The sequence below is a fragment of the Simochromis diagramma genome, unplaced genomic scaffold (genome assembly GCF_900408965.1).
Source record: "Simochromis diagramma unplaced genomic scaffold, fSimDia1.1 OVJJ01000361.1, whole genome shotgun sequence".
Lineage (NCBI taxonomy): Eukaryota > Metazoa > Chordata > Actinopteri > Cichliformes > Cichlidae > Simochromis > Simochromis diagramma.
In genome coordinates, this window is record NW_024386860.1 from 10,538,946 (window position 1) to 10,553,405 (window position 14,460).

The 14,460-nt window shown below is 37.5% G+C and overlaps 1 protein-coding gene and 2 long non-coding RNA genes across 3 annotated transcripts; all 3 read right to left on the reverse strand.

The window, feature by feature from the left end:
- Positions 1-4,632: 4,632 nt before the first annotated feature.
- LOC120732686 lies at positions 4,633-7,810 on the reverse strand. The gene is made up of 3 exons (XR_005695626.1): positions 7,575-7,810; positions 7,417-7,477; positions 4,633-6,880 (listed from the first exon to the last, which is right to left on the reverse strand). It is a non-coding gene; the product is annotated as an uncharacterized LOC120732686 (long non-coding RNA).
- Positions 7,811-8,409: 599 nt separating this feature from the next.
- On the reverse strand, positions 8,410-9,007 carry LOC120732687. The gene is made up of 2 exons (XR_005695627.1): positions 8,815-9,007; positions 8,410-8,526 (listed from the first exon to the last, which is right to left on the reverse strand). It is a non-coding gene; the product is annotated as an uncharacterized LOC120732687 (long non-coding RNA).
- A 1,460-nt stretch (positions 9,008-10,467) lies between these two features.
- Positions 10,468-13,057, reverse strand: LOC120732683. Its single transcript, XM_040030457.1, has 5 exons — positions 12,520-13,057; positions 12,175-12,336; positions 11,233-11,730; positions 11,080-11,140; positions 10,468-10,826 (listed from the first exon to the last, which is right to left on the reverse strand). Exons 2-5 carry the CDS (start codon positions 12,323-12,325, stop codon positions 10,760-10,762), a joined length of 777 nt encoding a protein of 258 aa, XP_039886391.1. The 5' UTR covers positions 12,326-12,336; positions 12,520-13,057; the 3' UTR covers positions 10,468-10,759.
- Positions 13,058-14,460: the final 1,403 nt, after the last annotated feature.

Sequence of the window (14,460 nt, forward strand, 5' to 3'; positions counted from 1 at the left end):
TGTTTAACACTACATGTTGTACCTACATACCTGATAACATCCATTCATTAAACATGACAAATGCTTTGAATGTTTTGAAACAACTGAGCGGCTCTTGGAAATCCCTACTGATTAAAGGCCTGTTGGCCCTTTTCAGTGTGATGTTACTATTTTGCCTTTTCATTGCTTGTATTATCCCATGTCTGAGAAGCATAATGACAAACATGTTCAAGCGTATGTTAGGAAACCATGTCTTGGCTCAGTCAGTTATGGAGGATCCCTATCGTCAGTATGATATGCTGAGTGTGGGAGAGAGAGAAGAAAATCTCTATGACAATCTTGACAAGCTTGTTGTTTAATTATTTCACTGAATGACGTGCAAGTTGAAAATGTGACTAACAAGTGACTATGCATTGAGTAAAACATGTGAAATATATTAACAACAGGAGGGAATGTTAAGAGAATTTTTATTTTAGTTAAATCATTAAAGTATAATCAAGTAGAAACAAGCATGCCTTATAATCAAGTGTTTATATATTTTCACACGGTAAAGCTTACTGTTGAAAAGAACACAATGTATTCCTTGCTTAAGTGTGTGAGATGTTTGAAAAAGACAGGATATACATGCATTCTTTACTTCAGTGTCTGCGATGTCAGATAAGCATGAATACTGCTGTGTCGTTGTTTTTCAGTTTGTGTGCAGAAGTTAGATAGCTAAGACAATGCCTGAGCTCTCCCCTCTTCAGTTGAAAGAGGAAGTACTATGTAACCCATTTTGCCTTATAAATAAAGCGAGTAAACGGTGCTCGGGGTGTTAGTCTGCTCAGAGACTCTCACCCGTGCGCACGTCTTTGAAACTCTGAGTCGGTCTGCCAGTGTCTCATTTTCTCTCTTACTGTGCTTTTACAAATGTCAACCCCTGACAATATATATATATCTCCAAGAGCAAGGAGTTAAATTATAAATTGCAGTGGCCCCGGCACTAATCCCTGAGAAACACCATGTGTAACATAGGGTAATGGACCGCAGACAGTGTTACCTTGAACAAATTGTCAGAGAGATATATTAAGCCAGTTGTTCTAACAGAAGACAATGAGAGATGGTGTCAAACGCAGCCAGTAGTACTAAGACAGTGAGAAGGCCAGCATCAGATGAGAGGAAGAGGTTATTGGTGATTTTAATAAAAGCTGATTAAGCATTGTGTCTTGAATAGAAAATGGTCTGAAATGGCTCATTGGTTAACATTAATTAAGTTTGACTGGTGTTGAGATTATACTGCGGATGCTGGAATTTTAGACCTACATGAAAATTGAGGGTTGGAAATGAGCCTAACATTGTAAGGGTTACTGGAATTTAGACCAGTTTTTTTTTTTGTTTTTTTTTAAGAATAGGGGGTGATAGAGGTTATTTTAAGAGATACATGAACACCAGCAGTGGAAAGAGAGGAGTTAATTATGGCACTTGTGTCTTGTTGCATGTTAATCATCCAGGTAAGGAAATCCCAAAAAGTGGATTCTGTTGTATGTCATCTGGAAATAACATTTGCAGTGGGATAAATATTTTGTCACTCATCCAAGTGACTTCTTCTCAGCTCTCAGCTGACTGCAGATTTCTCCAGCTTCATAAACATTTGCATAATGACCGAAAGTAGCACAACTGATTAACAGTGGGTGCTAGTTTAAGCTGTAGTTCAGGCGTGCACCTGGGGAAACTTTGTAGTGAAAGTTGAGTGCATATGATAAGTTCTGTATGGAATTAGGCCCTCACCATATTAGAAATGCAGTATCTAGCCAGTTGCAGAGGTGGGAGCCTTCAGCTTTCAGGCCCCTCTTCTGTGGAAGCGGGTCAGATTTTAGTTTGGGAACACGCACTCTCTCTGCTTTTAAGATTGGGCTTAAAACTTTCCTTTTACTCAAAGCATATAGTTAACCCTGACCCTCCCTTAGTTATGCTGCAATAGGACTAGGCTGCTAGGGGATTCCCATGTTTTATTTCAGTCACCTTTCTCATTCACCTTGTGTCTAAACCGCTCTCTGAATTTAATTATTAGGTATTATAAATCTCTTCCACAGTGTGCCTTTGTCATGTAGGGCCTTCACCTTACAATATAAAGTGCTTTGAGCAGGGCTGGACTGGGACAAAAAAATCAGCCTGGGCATTTTCACTAGAGACCGGCCCACCAGGTATTATAGGGAAAACCATAAAGCCTTTGAATGAAAACAAATGTCGTTGTGACAATGATGTATACTGTGTTGTTGGTACATATGTATCAATCTAATAAACTTAAACCTACACCATCCTCCATATTCTGGTATTCTAAACAGTACTTAGCTGAAACCCAAAGACTGCTTGGTTGAGTTAACCTCCTGAACTATCTATGGTGGAAACCTGAAATTAAGACAGAGAAGACTAGAGGTGAGACATGACCATTACCGAACAGAGGTGGGACCAAGTCATTGTTTTGCAAGTCTCAAGTAAGTCTCAAGTCTTTATCCTCAAGTCTCAAGTCAAGTCTCAAGTAATGTCAGGCAAGTCAGAGTCGAGTCTCAAGTCACTGGTGTAAAAGTCCGAGTCAAGTCACAAGTCTGAAACTTTGAATTTCAAGTCCTTTCGAGTCTTTAAAAAAAAACAAAAAACGAAAAAAGCATGTTGCAGTTATATGCTAAATGTAAATATTAGACCATGTAATTTTTAAATCTGTGTTTTTCTCAACACATGACAAAATAGTGAACTTAGAAAATATACACAAATTGTGAAATTGCACCTCTTTAAAATGCAGCTCAATTAAACTTAGCTCCAAGAATAATTTTCACCGACAGTTCTGAGATAAGCTGCATGTTATTCTTGGATGCGGTTGTAGGACCAGCTTTAAAATCGCATGACAAAAATATCATACATATTAAAAAAAACTGCATCACCAACGTAGCCTGGACAACATTTGCTAGTTAGATGAAGTCAGCTATCTCATCTTAGCATATTTATAATCATACGGTTCTTGGAGTGAGTGCATACACTCATGAAGTTTAGTAACTTCAGGTCACTGCAACAAGCCCAGGTACAGTTTACCGACGGATGGGTGCAGGACCTTGAAATGCACCGTGTAGAACGAAAGACCATCGTACATATCATAAGTTTACCAGTCTCACAAATTGTCGTCATAAATACACATTCCTTAACCGTTTATTAATAGGACCTTTGAGCTCAACGGTAATTAATTAGCAGTGGAAATAATTTCTGGTACCCATCACAGAAATGTAGCAGTGACAATAATACTGTATGCTGTAATCGTACTGGGCAATTAGTGATACAAAAAACCTGTTTTATCGTGTGAATAAAAGTATATGTTTTTGTCAATGTACCATAATAACAGAAGTGAAACGCAATATTGTGTCAGGACAATTCACTATTTATGCACAATAAACAAAGGAGCATAGTGCGACAATTTCTGTTCAGCGCCAGACTTGCTTGTAACCTATATCACTAATTATGTTATGAAAATGACGTATTAACTACTAAAAAACACTGACCTTCGTGTAAATGCTTGGAGCAGACTAACCTGTGAGCTGGAGTGTTCTGGGACGTTATATTTGATCTTTGAATGGCTGCAATCCAGGCCATCCGTCGCGTCTTTGTTACTTCGGAAACATGGCTGAACAATTTCTCTTCAACGACGTAATCCGATAACAACCGATCTCTTTACCCGTCGGCTTCCCGTGGCTGTCATGCGACCGGCTATTGCAGTTAATAATACAACAGCTTCTTGACATTTTTGTGTTTCTTTTTATCGCTGTATAACTGATTTTAATTGAAAGCCTGCGTGCGCTAGTACCGCTTGCCACGAGTTCCCAGAATCCTTTGCGGTTCTACCCGTGAATGACGTCACATTTTCAATCTCTATATAATATGCATGTTAAATTTTATATTTGGGGTAAAATATCAAGTCTTTTCAAGTAAACCGGTTCAAGTCCAATTCAAGTCCCAAGTCATTGGTGTAAAAGTCCAAGTCAAGTCACAAGTCTTAGAACATTTTTTCAAGTCAAGTCTAAAGTCATAAAATTAATGACTCGAGTCTGACTCGAGTCCAAGTCATGTGACTCGAGTCCACACCTCTGTTACTGAATATTAAAAATAATAAATGGCAAATTTAGTGATATTTTCATAAACTATTTATTTACCACATCAATAAACAGCCTGGCAGGGCAAACTATTTTTTCTAACCTTTAAAAAGTGAAAGAAGACAGAAAGACAGGTGAGAAAGAATAAAACTTGACTTTTTGATGGCATTTTATACACAGTACTGGTACAGAATCTAGAAAATATGTATGAATATATGTATAAATAAATATGGGAAAATACTGGCATCGTATACAGTACTTCTGAAGAAATTAAGTTCGGACCCTGGAAAAAAAAAACTTGTCAAATTATTTGACATCAGATGAAAACTTTAGTTGTAAGATTCAGATAATTATTTGTTAGGGTTAGGGTTAGGTTAAAAGCTAGACATTTTGAATGAGAATAAGAAAGAAACATATCTTTTATGTCCCCCTTTCCCTGTTAAAACCCTACCTGCCCCCCTGCAAAACTTTGCTAGACCCGCCCCGGCACAGTTACCAGCTATTTGTCTCTCAGAAACAGTTCATAACTCCCCTTCAACTCATTCATGTCGCCTAAAAGGTAAACCTGTTTCTCCATCAGCTGTTCAGCTCTGATGATTCAGTAAGGACATCTCCTGGTTTCATCTTCATGTTTCCCTCTCGCCACATATTGAAACCAATATCATGACCAGAAGCTTTTACGGCTGTGGTTCCAGCAAACATCAGCTGACACTAGAAATTAATATTAAATACATTCTAACAACAGCTGATCAAGTTTAAAGGTGCTTCTGTTAATTAACGCGACCTCCGCTAGTTTCCTCTTTCTGGCGCAAAGTGGGAGATAAATAAGCAAGAGAGACGGGACTTGCGGCAGAAACGCCGATCAGCATTTATTTCATACACAAAAGCCCACATGCTAAAATACTCATGATGACGAAGCATGACATTTAAACCTTTCCTTGACTTGAATATCAAATAACATAAACCAGAGGGATTATTCACGGGCAGATCAGGAAACATGACCCTGATACACTTTAGTATATTTGTCTATTAGAAAGCTGTAGAGACATCTCCTTGAATCTCCTATTAATTCAGAATTTAGGGAAATTCCCAGTTACAGCTGCTGTCTATGCAGAGGAACAAACATATCAGGTATATTATTCTCTTTCTGGGGCAACGTTTTCCCAAGGTTTTCCAGTCTAACACAGATTGCAGAAGGGGTTGGTCTAAGTAGTTTGCCGTGGTTATTTTTGCTGTGTCACTACCTAAACACACTGAATGACAGCACAAGCTTCCAGGAAGTCTGAAACACAAGGGACACAATAACAATGATATTTAGTTTCAGACGAACCAGCTCCAATCACTCCACCTAAACAATAGCCTTGTTACGGTGTGACGAAATCGGGGTCTTAAGTGTTTTTAAAAATGTTTACTCAACTATTTACCTCTGCAACACTATGCTGCACCTGGGAGTCAATTGTATTGCAATCAAATCAAATGTAAATATTTGGCACAAGGTTATAAAAGGCGAGTCATGCCTTAAAGCAGCCTGTTTTGTTAATATTAGTTTTAGTGCCACTCCCACCCCCACTGTTTCGAAACCATGTCAGCATACAAGCTGATATCTGCTCAGTCTTCTCAGAAACTGTGAGGTGCATTTCTGAAATCCCCTATTTGTGCTTATGCTTCCAACATTTCTGAAAAAGAATTATCTTCTTGCATTCACAGTCACATCAGCAGTGAGAGACTGATACATGCAACTCAAGACAGAACAGAAAGAGAGACCAAAAGTACCAGGAAAACTTGCCTCGCTTAGCTAGAGCTACCGAGTGAAAACAAAGATAAATGTAGCTACGTTTTATAAAGTGGCAAATAATTTGAAAAGTAGTTTTCCAGACACATCCACAAATGTCTATTATTTTAACTATTTTTTATGCTCTTTGGATGACAATCCATTGGCCTATAAAACATGCTTAGCAAAGTGACTAATAATAATAATAATAATAATGATGATCAAATGAAACCTTATTTAGACTAACCCCACCATAATCCATAATTTAAGCCACTGAGGTCACCTGAGGTTAGGTGTACATGTAGGTTAGGTGGGAAGGGATGGTTTTTAATCTGCCAACGTCAACAGAATGTGTTAAATGTGATTTTTACCATTTGGTCCAAAATACTCACAAAGAGCTTTTCTTTCTAAATACCTCACCTCACATTATTCCAGTTTTATTTCATATGAGAATCATTTTAATGGTTTTTGTAGTGAGTGATTGCTTGGTTCATTTGTTAAAAGATTTTTTTTTTTTAGTCATTTGGTTGCAACAACGTTTTACGAAGCATGGTTTGTCATGTGATGCTTTTGAATAAATAGGGAGTAATAGACAAGCTTTATAAGATTGAAGCTGTTGCGTTTTGGATTTAAGCACACACTCACATAGAGATGATGCAAAGCAATATTTATTGAAAGACAAATACCAGATGTAAAGTGCTGAGTTTTACGCTTTTGAAAGAACAAACATTTTTTTCATAGGATTCTGAGGGCTGATTACATCACTTGACATTACCATTAAAACATGCAGATACAAGCTGTTATTGAAAGATCAGTGCACCAAACAAACAAAACACTGCTGCACTGTAGAAAATGGAGCATGCAGTTCCTCAATCACAGCTCAGTGGAGATGGATCTGGTGAAGAAACTGACGTGATCCTGCAAGTAGAAACCGTGATCTCACAGCCGTTTAGTCACATCCTTTGAATATATTCCTGTGTGACGACCTGAATCTGAGGCTCTGTCCATGATATCCCTGTTTGATTAGAACAAAAGGAAGTAATTAGACAACACAATTTTGTTGTATTTCTCTATTTTAGTCTCTTTAAATTAAGTTGTTTGTTTTAAATACACTTTATGGACAAAGGACAGGAAAGCTGGGAAAAAGACATGCAATAATTGATCCTTGGACAGATTCAAACCCAGGCCTCTGCACTGGCCATATTGCACATGAATTACATGCTCTAAACAGTGAGCTAAATCTGCACACATGAGTTTTCAGTGTGATTAATTTCATACACAGAAATGGATCCTGATTCCTTTTATAAAGCCTAACCAGCATCTCACAGAGAATTCTCTACTTCCATCATCAAAGGATCAAATCAAGGAATATTGTGGGAACAATGGTGTTCAGTCTGTACAGCAAAGTTAAGGATGGAATGAAACAGAGCACTGGAGCTGTGCTGGTGACTAATGATGGTACTGTTTTACAGTACATTTACAATGAATGCACCACATATAAGTTTCAGTTATTTATCTGACCTGTGTGTGTTGTGCTTTCCAGAAACTTACCTCCAGTAACCAGTCTGGATAACACAAGCAATATCATCAGTTATGTCATCGTCAGTGAAGGCTGCAAGGAAAAAAATAATCAATTTTTAATATGCAATCATTTTTAAAAGCAACACTTAAATAAGTAATGTCAATTTCCTTCTGCAACAATGACTCACCTTTACAGGAGGCATGGCACATATTTTTGGATGGGCATAATCCCGAATCACAGAACTTCCTGTCAGACAGCTGGAAGAGTCCGTAAAGGCCTTTGGATTCATCATCCTCCTCACTGCTTGTTTCATCCTCGTCTTCCATTTCGCTGTCATCACGCTCCTCCCCACTAAACTTGTTCTTCTCATGTCTACCTGAGTGAGCGGCCGCCTTTGTCTTTTTACACCACCTGTGCTGTTTGACCCAAAGGTGGAGTTCATTGCGATGATAGTTGAGTTAATAGGGTCAGTAGCAGTGGTATTGGTCAGGTCAGTGGATGTTGAATTGGTGTTTGGTGGTGTGACTGCTCCATTGGTCATTTTGTTGGCTCCTGTTGCGGCGGGGGCTGTTGGCTCTGGTGTGGCAGGGATGCAGTTGCCAAACGACTTGACCAAGTCTGTGTTCAGATGAGACATCTTGTCCACTTCACAGATAACTGCAGCAAACAAGGAAGAAAGAAAAGATTAAAAAGGTGATAAGAGTCGTCTTCCGTCAACCTCCAAAATACATAAAAAGACAACAGTGACAGAGACAAATGAGCTACCTTCAAAATGTATGTGCCTTTGGTGTTACTTTAGGGACTATTGTTTTTCAGTCACTGGGACCATAAATCTTTATCTCATTGTATGCCAGATGAACAGACAAGTGAACAGACAAACTGGTCTAGGTTCTCCAGCATCCCTTCACAAGAGCGAAATGAACACTGAAGGAGCCTGAGAGAGACTGCTCTCTTTTATATGAAGCTCTTTGTAGTTATTTCTTAAAAGCACACTTTCATTTTGTGTTAATCTTGCATTTTTGTGTTCATTTTTATTCTCCACATTACATGCTGCTATGCATGCACCACATTTAAGCTCACCTGTTGCCTCTTTCCCCCTGTCTCCCGGACAAGCAACGTGAGCTTCATATCAGTACTTTCTGTCAGAAAAGGTGAAAATGAAACGATTGTTGTGATGTCTTTTTAAATAAAATACATTTTCATTAAGTAAAAGAATTTTGCAAGACTTTGTTCTAAGGTCTATTTTTGTAAGAGAGGAGCTGAAAAATGGTTGCCTTTTCTTTATATGCAGAACCCATTTATTTGATTATAGTCTACAGTGAAATCGCTGGTTAAAAAACAATATTGACAGAAAAAGTACGGAAATAAATGTTTTTTTTACATAATATGATGAAAACATTGCGATTATAAATGTAGCAAATACTTACCACGTTGGGCCACTTGATCGACTGCTAACTGAAAGAAATTGCTGTCTCTGTATGTTTGCAGATAGAGCCGGTGCATTTATATGTGATGGCTTTTAGCACTGGACAAGCCTGTTTCACTGCTGCCTTTGTTGTATGGGGAGTTTCCCTTGAGACACAGGAAATCTTTTAATGATGATGAAAGAACACACAAATGTGGTTTTGATTATTGTTATGCAATTGCTTATGGATTACATTATTTTACCTGGCCCATTTAGCATTAAATCATCCAACACCTGACTTTCACTGCTTTCATTGACTTAAACATCCCCATATGGGAAAGATATATATAAAGTTTGTATCTGTCTTGTGTGAAACTTGTATGAAAAGCATACAAGAGTGAATACAGATATAAGATCCCTTGAAAAATTATATAAATGAAACTTGTATTTTTGGACACTTACTAAAACAATATATGAAAGTAATGAGTAAATCATATAAGTTATTAATATTTCTTTTCCATATGGGTCAAGTCAACGCACCCAAAAGGACTATACAGGCACAGATGAGGGAGTAGACTTCACTGAAACTTTTGTGTTTGATGTATTTAGGAGGTGCAAAATGTTTCTCGGAACAGATCTGAAGTCACAATGATGAAAGGTGTGATCGCACCTTTTACTAAAATGACTTTTATTTGCACCCCCCATCCCCTCCCTACTGTTTCTAAACAGTCTAAGCATATAAGATGATATCTGTTAAATCTTCTCACAAATTTCTCACAAAGTGCAAACATTCCCCATTAGGACTTGTGCTTCCGAAATGTCTGGCTGTAATTATCTTCACATTAGGAGAAACATCTGTTAGTCAGACCTTAACTTCATCTGGTTCACTACCACTATTACCTTTTTTCCACTAGTTACTAGGTTCAACTTGATTTGGGGGTTTTCCAGCTTCTTGCCTTCACGATCGTGTGATCTAACGTTGCAACTGACAACATGTACAAACCATAGCTGAAGCTGTATCCTGTGTCTGGCCTACTGTCATGGCGGAAGGGGGCGTGGCAAACTGAAAGCTGATAAGTACGTGAATGCCAGATAGAAAGTACTTAGGGAAAAAGTCACTATATGACAGTGTGTGGGAATGAGTGAATTATACTTGAGTGCTCAGTCAAAGTAGAAAAGGATTTTAAAAGAACTAGACTATTTACTATAATTACTACTATAGGGTCCAAAGTGGAATATCTCATTCAGAAAGGTCACCTGAGGCAAAGTGTAAATAGGAGCTGAAACACATGGAAAGAGGTCCTTTATAATCTGCCAACTTCAAGGACAAACAGGAAAAAAGGAATATATGTGTTAACAGTAAGTCTTAACATTTGGTCCTGAGGTTTTACTGTATAAATATCTCAGTTTAATCCATTTTTATTTCATATGAGAATAATTTTAATGGTTTGCACAGTAACCAATTGCTTGGTTTATTTCTGATTAATGAAATACCTTTAAGTCTCCTGGTTGGAGCAAAATTTGATCTCTCATGCTTTCAGGGTTATTTTTCGTATGGTGGTGCACATGTCGTGGTGTTAAATAAACGTGAAGCAACAGGTAGTCTTCATGAGATTGAAGCAGTTTTGTCATTACTATTAAAAGTACTATAAATATATAATAACACAAACACAGAGATGCTGCAAGTCAATATTTATTGAAAGAAAAGAAATAGATGTAAAGCGTTGAGTTTTAGACTTTTGAAAAAGTAATCATTATTTTGTAGGAATTTGAGGGCTGATTAGGTCTATTGGCATTACTATTAAAACATACAGGTACAAAGCAACGGTTACTGAATGATCCACCAAACAAACAAAAAAAAAAAAAAAACGCTGTTTGGTTGGTAATGGAACATGCGGTTCCTCAATCACAGCTCACGGAAGGTGGATCTCATTAGGAAATTGTAGCAACCAAGATCTCACAGCCATTTAGTCACATTCCTCAAAGAAATCCCTGGTGCGACGACATGACTTCGAGGCACTTTTCATGATCTCCCTGTTTGATTAAAACAAAAGGCAGTTATTAGGCAACACAATAATGGTGTTCAATCCTTGCAGCAGTGTTAAAGACTAAATGCTTTGGAGACGTGATTATGGCCCAACACCTTACTGAATTTTTTAGCTGTTTTTCAGTATATGGATATTATGAATAAATCAGCAAATTAATGTATCACACAATAATATGACATTTTTTTCAAAGCTTTGGTTATTTATCTGACCTATTTGTGTTGTGCTTTCCAGAAACTTACTTCCAGTAACCAGTCTCGACAACACAAGCAATATCATCAGTTATGTCATCATCAGTAAAAGCTGCAAGGAAAAAAGAAACCATTTTTAATATACACAATAAAAAAGCAACATTTAAACAGTAAATCTGTGTTTGCTTGTTTGCAAGGACTCACCTGTGCAGGAGGCATGGCACATACTTTTGGATGGACATAATCCCAAATCACAGAACTCTCTGTCAGACAGCTGAAAGAGCCCATAAAGGTTTTTGGATTCGTCATCGTCCTCACTGCTCGTTTCATCCTCGTCTTCCATTTCACTGTCATCCTTGTGCTCCTCTTCACTAAACTTTTTCCCCTTCTCACTGTGTGAATCAGCATCACGCCTTCGTCTTTTCACGCCACTTGTGCTGTTTGACACAAAGGTTGTGTTCCCTGAGCTGATGGTGGAGTTGGCAGTAGCTATAGTGTTAGTAGTAGCAGTAGTGGTGCTGGTCAGGTCTATGGTTGTTGAATTGGTGTTTGTCACTGTGGCTGCTCCAGTGATCGTATTGTTGCCTCCGCTTGTGGAGGGGGTTGTGACCACCGCTGGGTTTGGTGCGGTAGAGATGCACTTGCCAAATGACTTCACTAACTTGGTGTTCAGATCAGACCTCCTTTGTACTTCACAGATAACTGCAACAAACCATTCATGTCCACAAACAAGGACAAGAAAGTTTTACTTTGGTGGCTACTTTTTCAGTTATTATCCTCGGTGTTGTAGAAAAAATTCACTTTACAATTACATTATTGATGCAGTTGATAAAGACATTTAAATAGAAAAATTGCATGTTGCTAATATTACTTCACAAAGTATTTGCAGCTAAGATAAAGCTTTATTACTGATTCTGTATTTGCATGTTTAAAGTAAACAGTAAGTAATGTCATCAGATATATCAAATGCAATTAATGTTTTCCTCAAATATAGAAGAAGAATCAAGCAGCAGTCAACTTAAATAATTTTGTACCGCCAAGGTACAGCTTTGATCCTGATTTTCATGAGCACCAAAGTGATTTGTACTTTGACTCTGAAGGTTATGAAGATTCTTTGCTAAGTACCCAAAGCACATTTGAGCTCACCTGTCGCCAACGTTCTTTCCTTCAGTCTCCTGGGCAGATCAAGCATTTCACCGAGCTTTTCTCTGAGCTCGCATTTGTAAACGATCCGGCTCTCAGAAAAACTGGGCAGCAGAACTGCCACAGCCACCACAACAAGCAACTCGAGTTTCATGTCAGCAGTTTCTGAGGGAAAAAAGTGAAAATTACCTCCGCTTTGTATTTGTAGGTCTACAACAACAAAAAATAGTTAAAAAAATAACAACACTATAACAAGTGAAGGAACAAACTGAAGATTTTTTTTACATAATACGAAAACAAATTATAATGACTAAAAAACGTTTTAAAATTAAATAAAAATTTTCTTACCACTTTGGTTGACCAGCTTGCCTTTTCACTGTGAGAATTTTCCCCCATCTGTGTATGTTTACATACAGAGCCTGTGGGTTTATATATGATGCTAGGACCAGTGGGCCAGCCTGTTTTACTGCTGCGTTTGTTGTTTGGGGAGTTTCGCTTGGGAAAGGAAAATTTTTAACGCTGTCCAAACAATACACAAAAGCCCTCATGACATTAAATACTTATCACCTGAACATGACATTCAGATCTTTCATTGGCTTTAACAACATGTGACTGCATCTACGAGGAGTAACCATACTAGGAATAGACTTCTCTAAATGCTGAATATTCACAAGAGTGGAAGAGGTCTGAGGTCACAGTGATCGTGATCACTGGACACCAAAGTCAAACCAATTCATCTCTCTGTCTGCGTGACTGTTGCAGCCAAATTTGAAGTTTGAAATTTGACTTCAGTCACAGCTGTCGTGTATGTAGAGATAAAAAATAAAAGAGATAAAATTGCAAAGCGAAGCAAAAGATAAACAACAAAATTAAATAAAGGTATTCATAACTGTTCTAATTTGAACAGTTTACTGTTAAGTTTGTTTTCATTTACATAAAATGTATTCTTAACTTGTCCTAAGATGTTATAAGAAAATGTAATTGATTCCAAATTTCTTCACATCTGCATCATTTAAAACACAATTTTTTCTCCAGGATCATGTGTAATCTGCCAGCTTCAAGGCCAAGCAGGAAAAAAGTATATGTGTTAAGGGTAAGTCTTAGCATTTGGTAAGAGATTAAGCTAAAACGATCAGCTCACATTATTCAAATTTTTATTTCATATGAGAATCATTTTAATGGTTTGAATAGCCAATAAAAGATTTTATTACTCTCCTTTTCTGAGTAATGCTTTGTAGGTTCTGCTTCTCATACTGGCATTCTCGTCTCATGTGGTCTTTTGAACAAATAAGAAGTAATAGATAAATTGAGTTTTGGCATGGCAATGAAAACATATGCAAGCATGCCACTTAAATATAGAAAACACTGTTTCATGATGTTTAGCAGGTAATGGACCCTGTGGTTCTTTGATCACAGTTTAGCAGAGATGGACTAAATGAAGAAATTATTGTGATCTTGCAAGTAGAAACTGATCTTGCAGTCATTTAGTTACATTCTTGTGGCAACCTGACTCTGAGGTACCGCACAATCTGCCTGTTTGATTAGAGAAAGTTATATTTCACTATTTTAGTTCCTGTTATACTAAATTCATTGTATTGGATTCAGTGCCAGCACTTTATATGTGTACCTTCCTTGGAACGAATGTGATGTCACAATGACACTGGCACACAAAAATCAAATAAATCCAATCAGTAACTATAAATGACATGTTGTAAGAAATTTCCAATCACAGCTGATGGATATGGAGAGGAGCAAATGTGTGAGTTAGTTTATTCTGTGTCTGGGGCAAAGTTTGCTCATATTTGTCCAGCACTGACTCAGTTGGCAGAAGGGTAAAACTCAATAGTTTGTCATGATTATTTTTGCTGTGTCACTGTTTAAGCACATTGAATGGCATTACACATTTCCAGATACCCTGGAACACAAGTTAGACAAAACAATGATCTTTAGTTTCAGAAGAACCAGTTTAAATTACTCAATGTCCACTTAAAGAATAGCCTAGTCACTGTATCATGACAAGAGGGGCTTAAATGTCTTTAAAAATGTTTACTCGCTGACTTACCTGCACTCCACACAAAATGTAAAGTTATTTTATTATTTATATAGGCTTACAGTATTTAACTATAAATGAGATGTTAACCTGATTAATGTCATTGTATTTGAGTATTTGAGAATTGCAGAATGTATCTTCTTCTTGAAATATTCATAAGAGTGGAAGAGATTTGAGTGACTCTGATTACTCAAAGCCAAAAAAATACTTTCTAGTCTGCATGACTGTTGCAGCCAAAT

Coding starts and splice junctions, on each gene's coding strand:
- LOC120732683 (XM_040030457.1), bottom strand. CDS start 12,325: ATGAAACTCGAGTTGCTTGTTGTGGTGGCTGTGGCAGTTCTGCTGCCC. Junction 11,141..11,232: donor GTGCCATGCCTCCTGCACAG/GTGAGTCCTTGC, acceptor TTTTCCTTGCAG/CTTTTACTGATGATGACATA. Junction 10,827..11,079: donor GTCGAGACTGGTTACTGGAA/GTAAGTTTCTGG, acceptor TTAATCAAACAG/GGAGATCATGAAAAGTGCCT.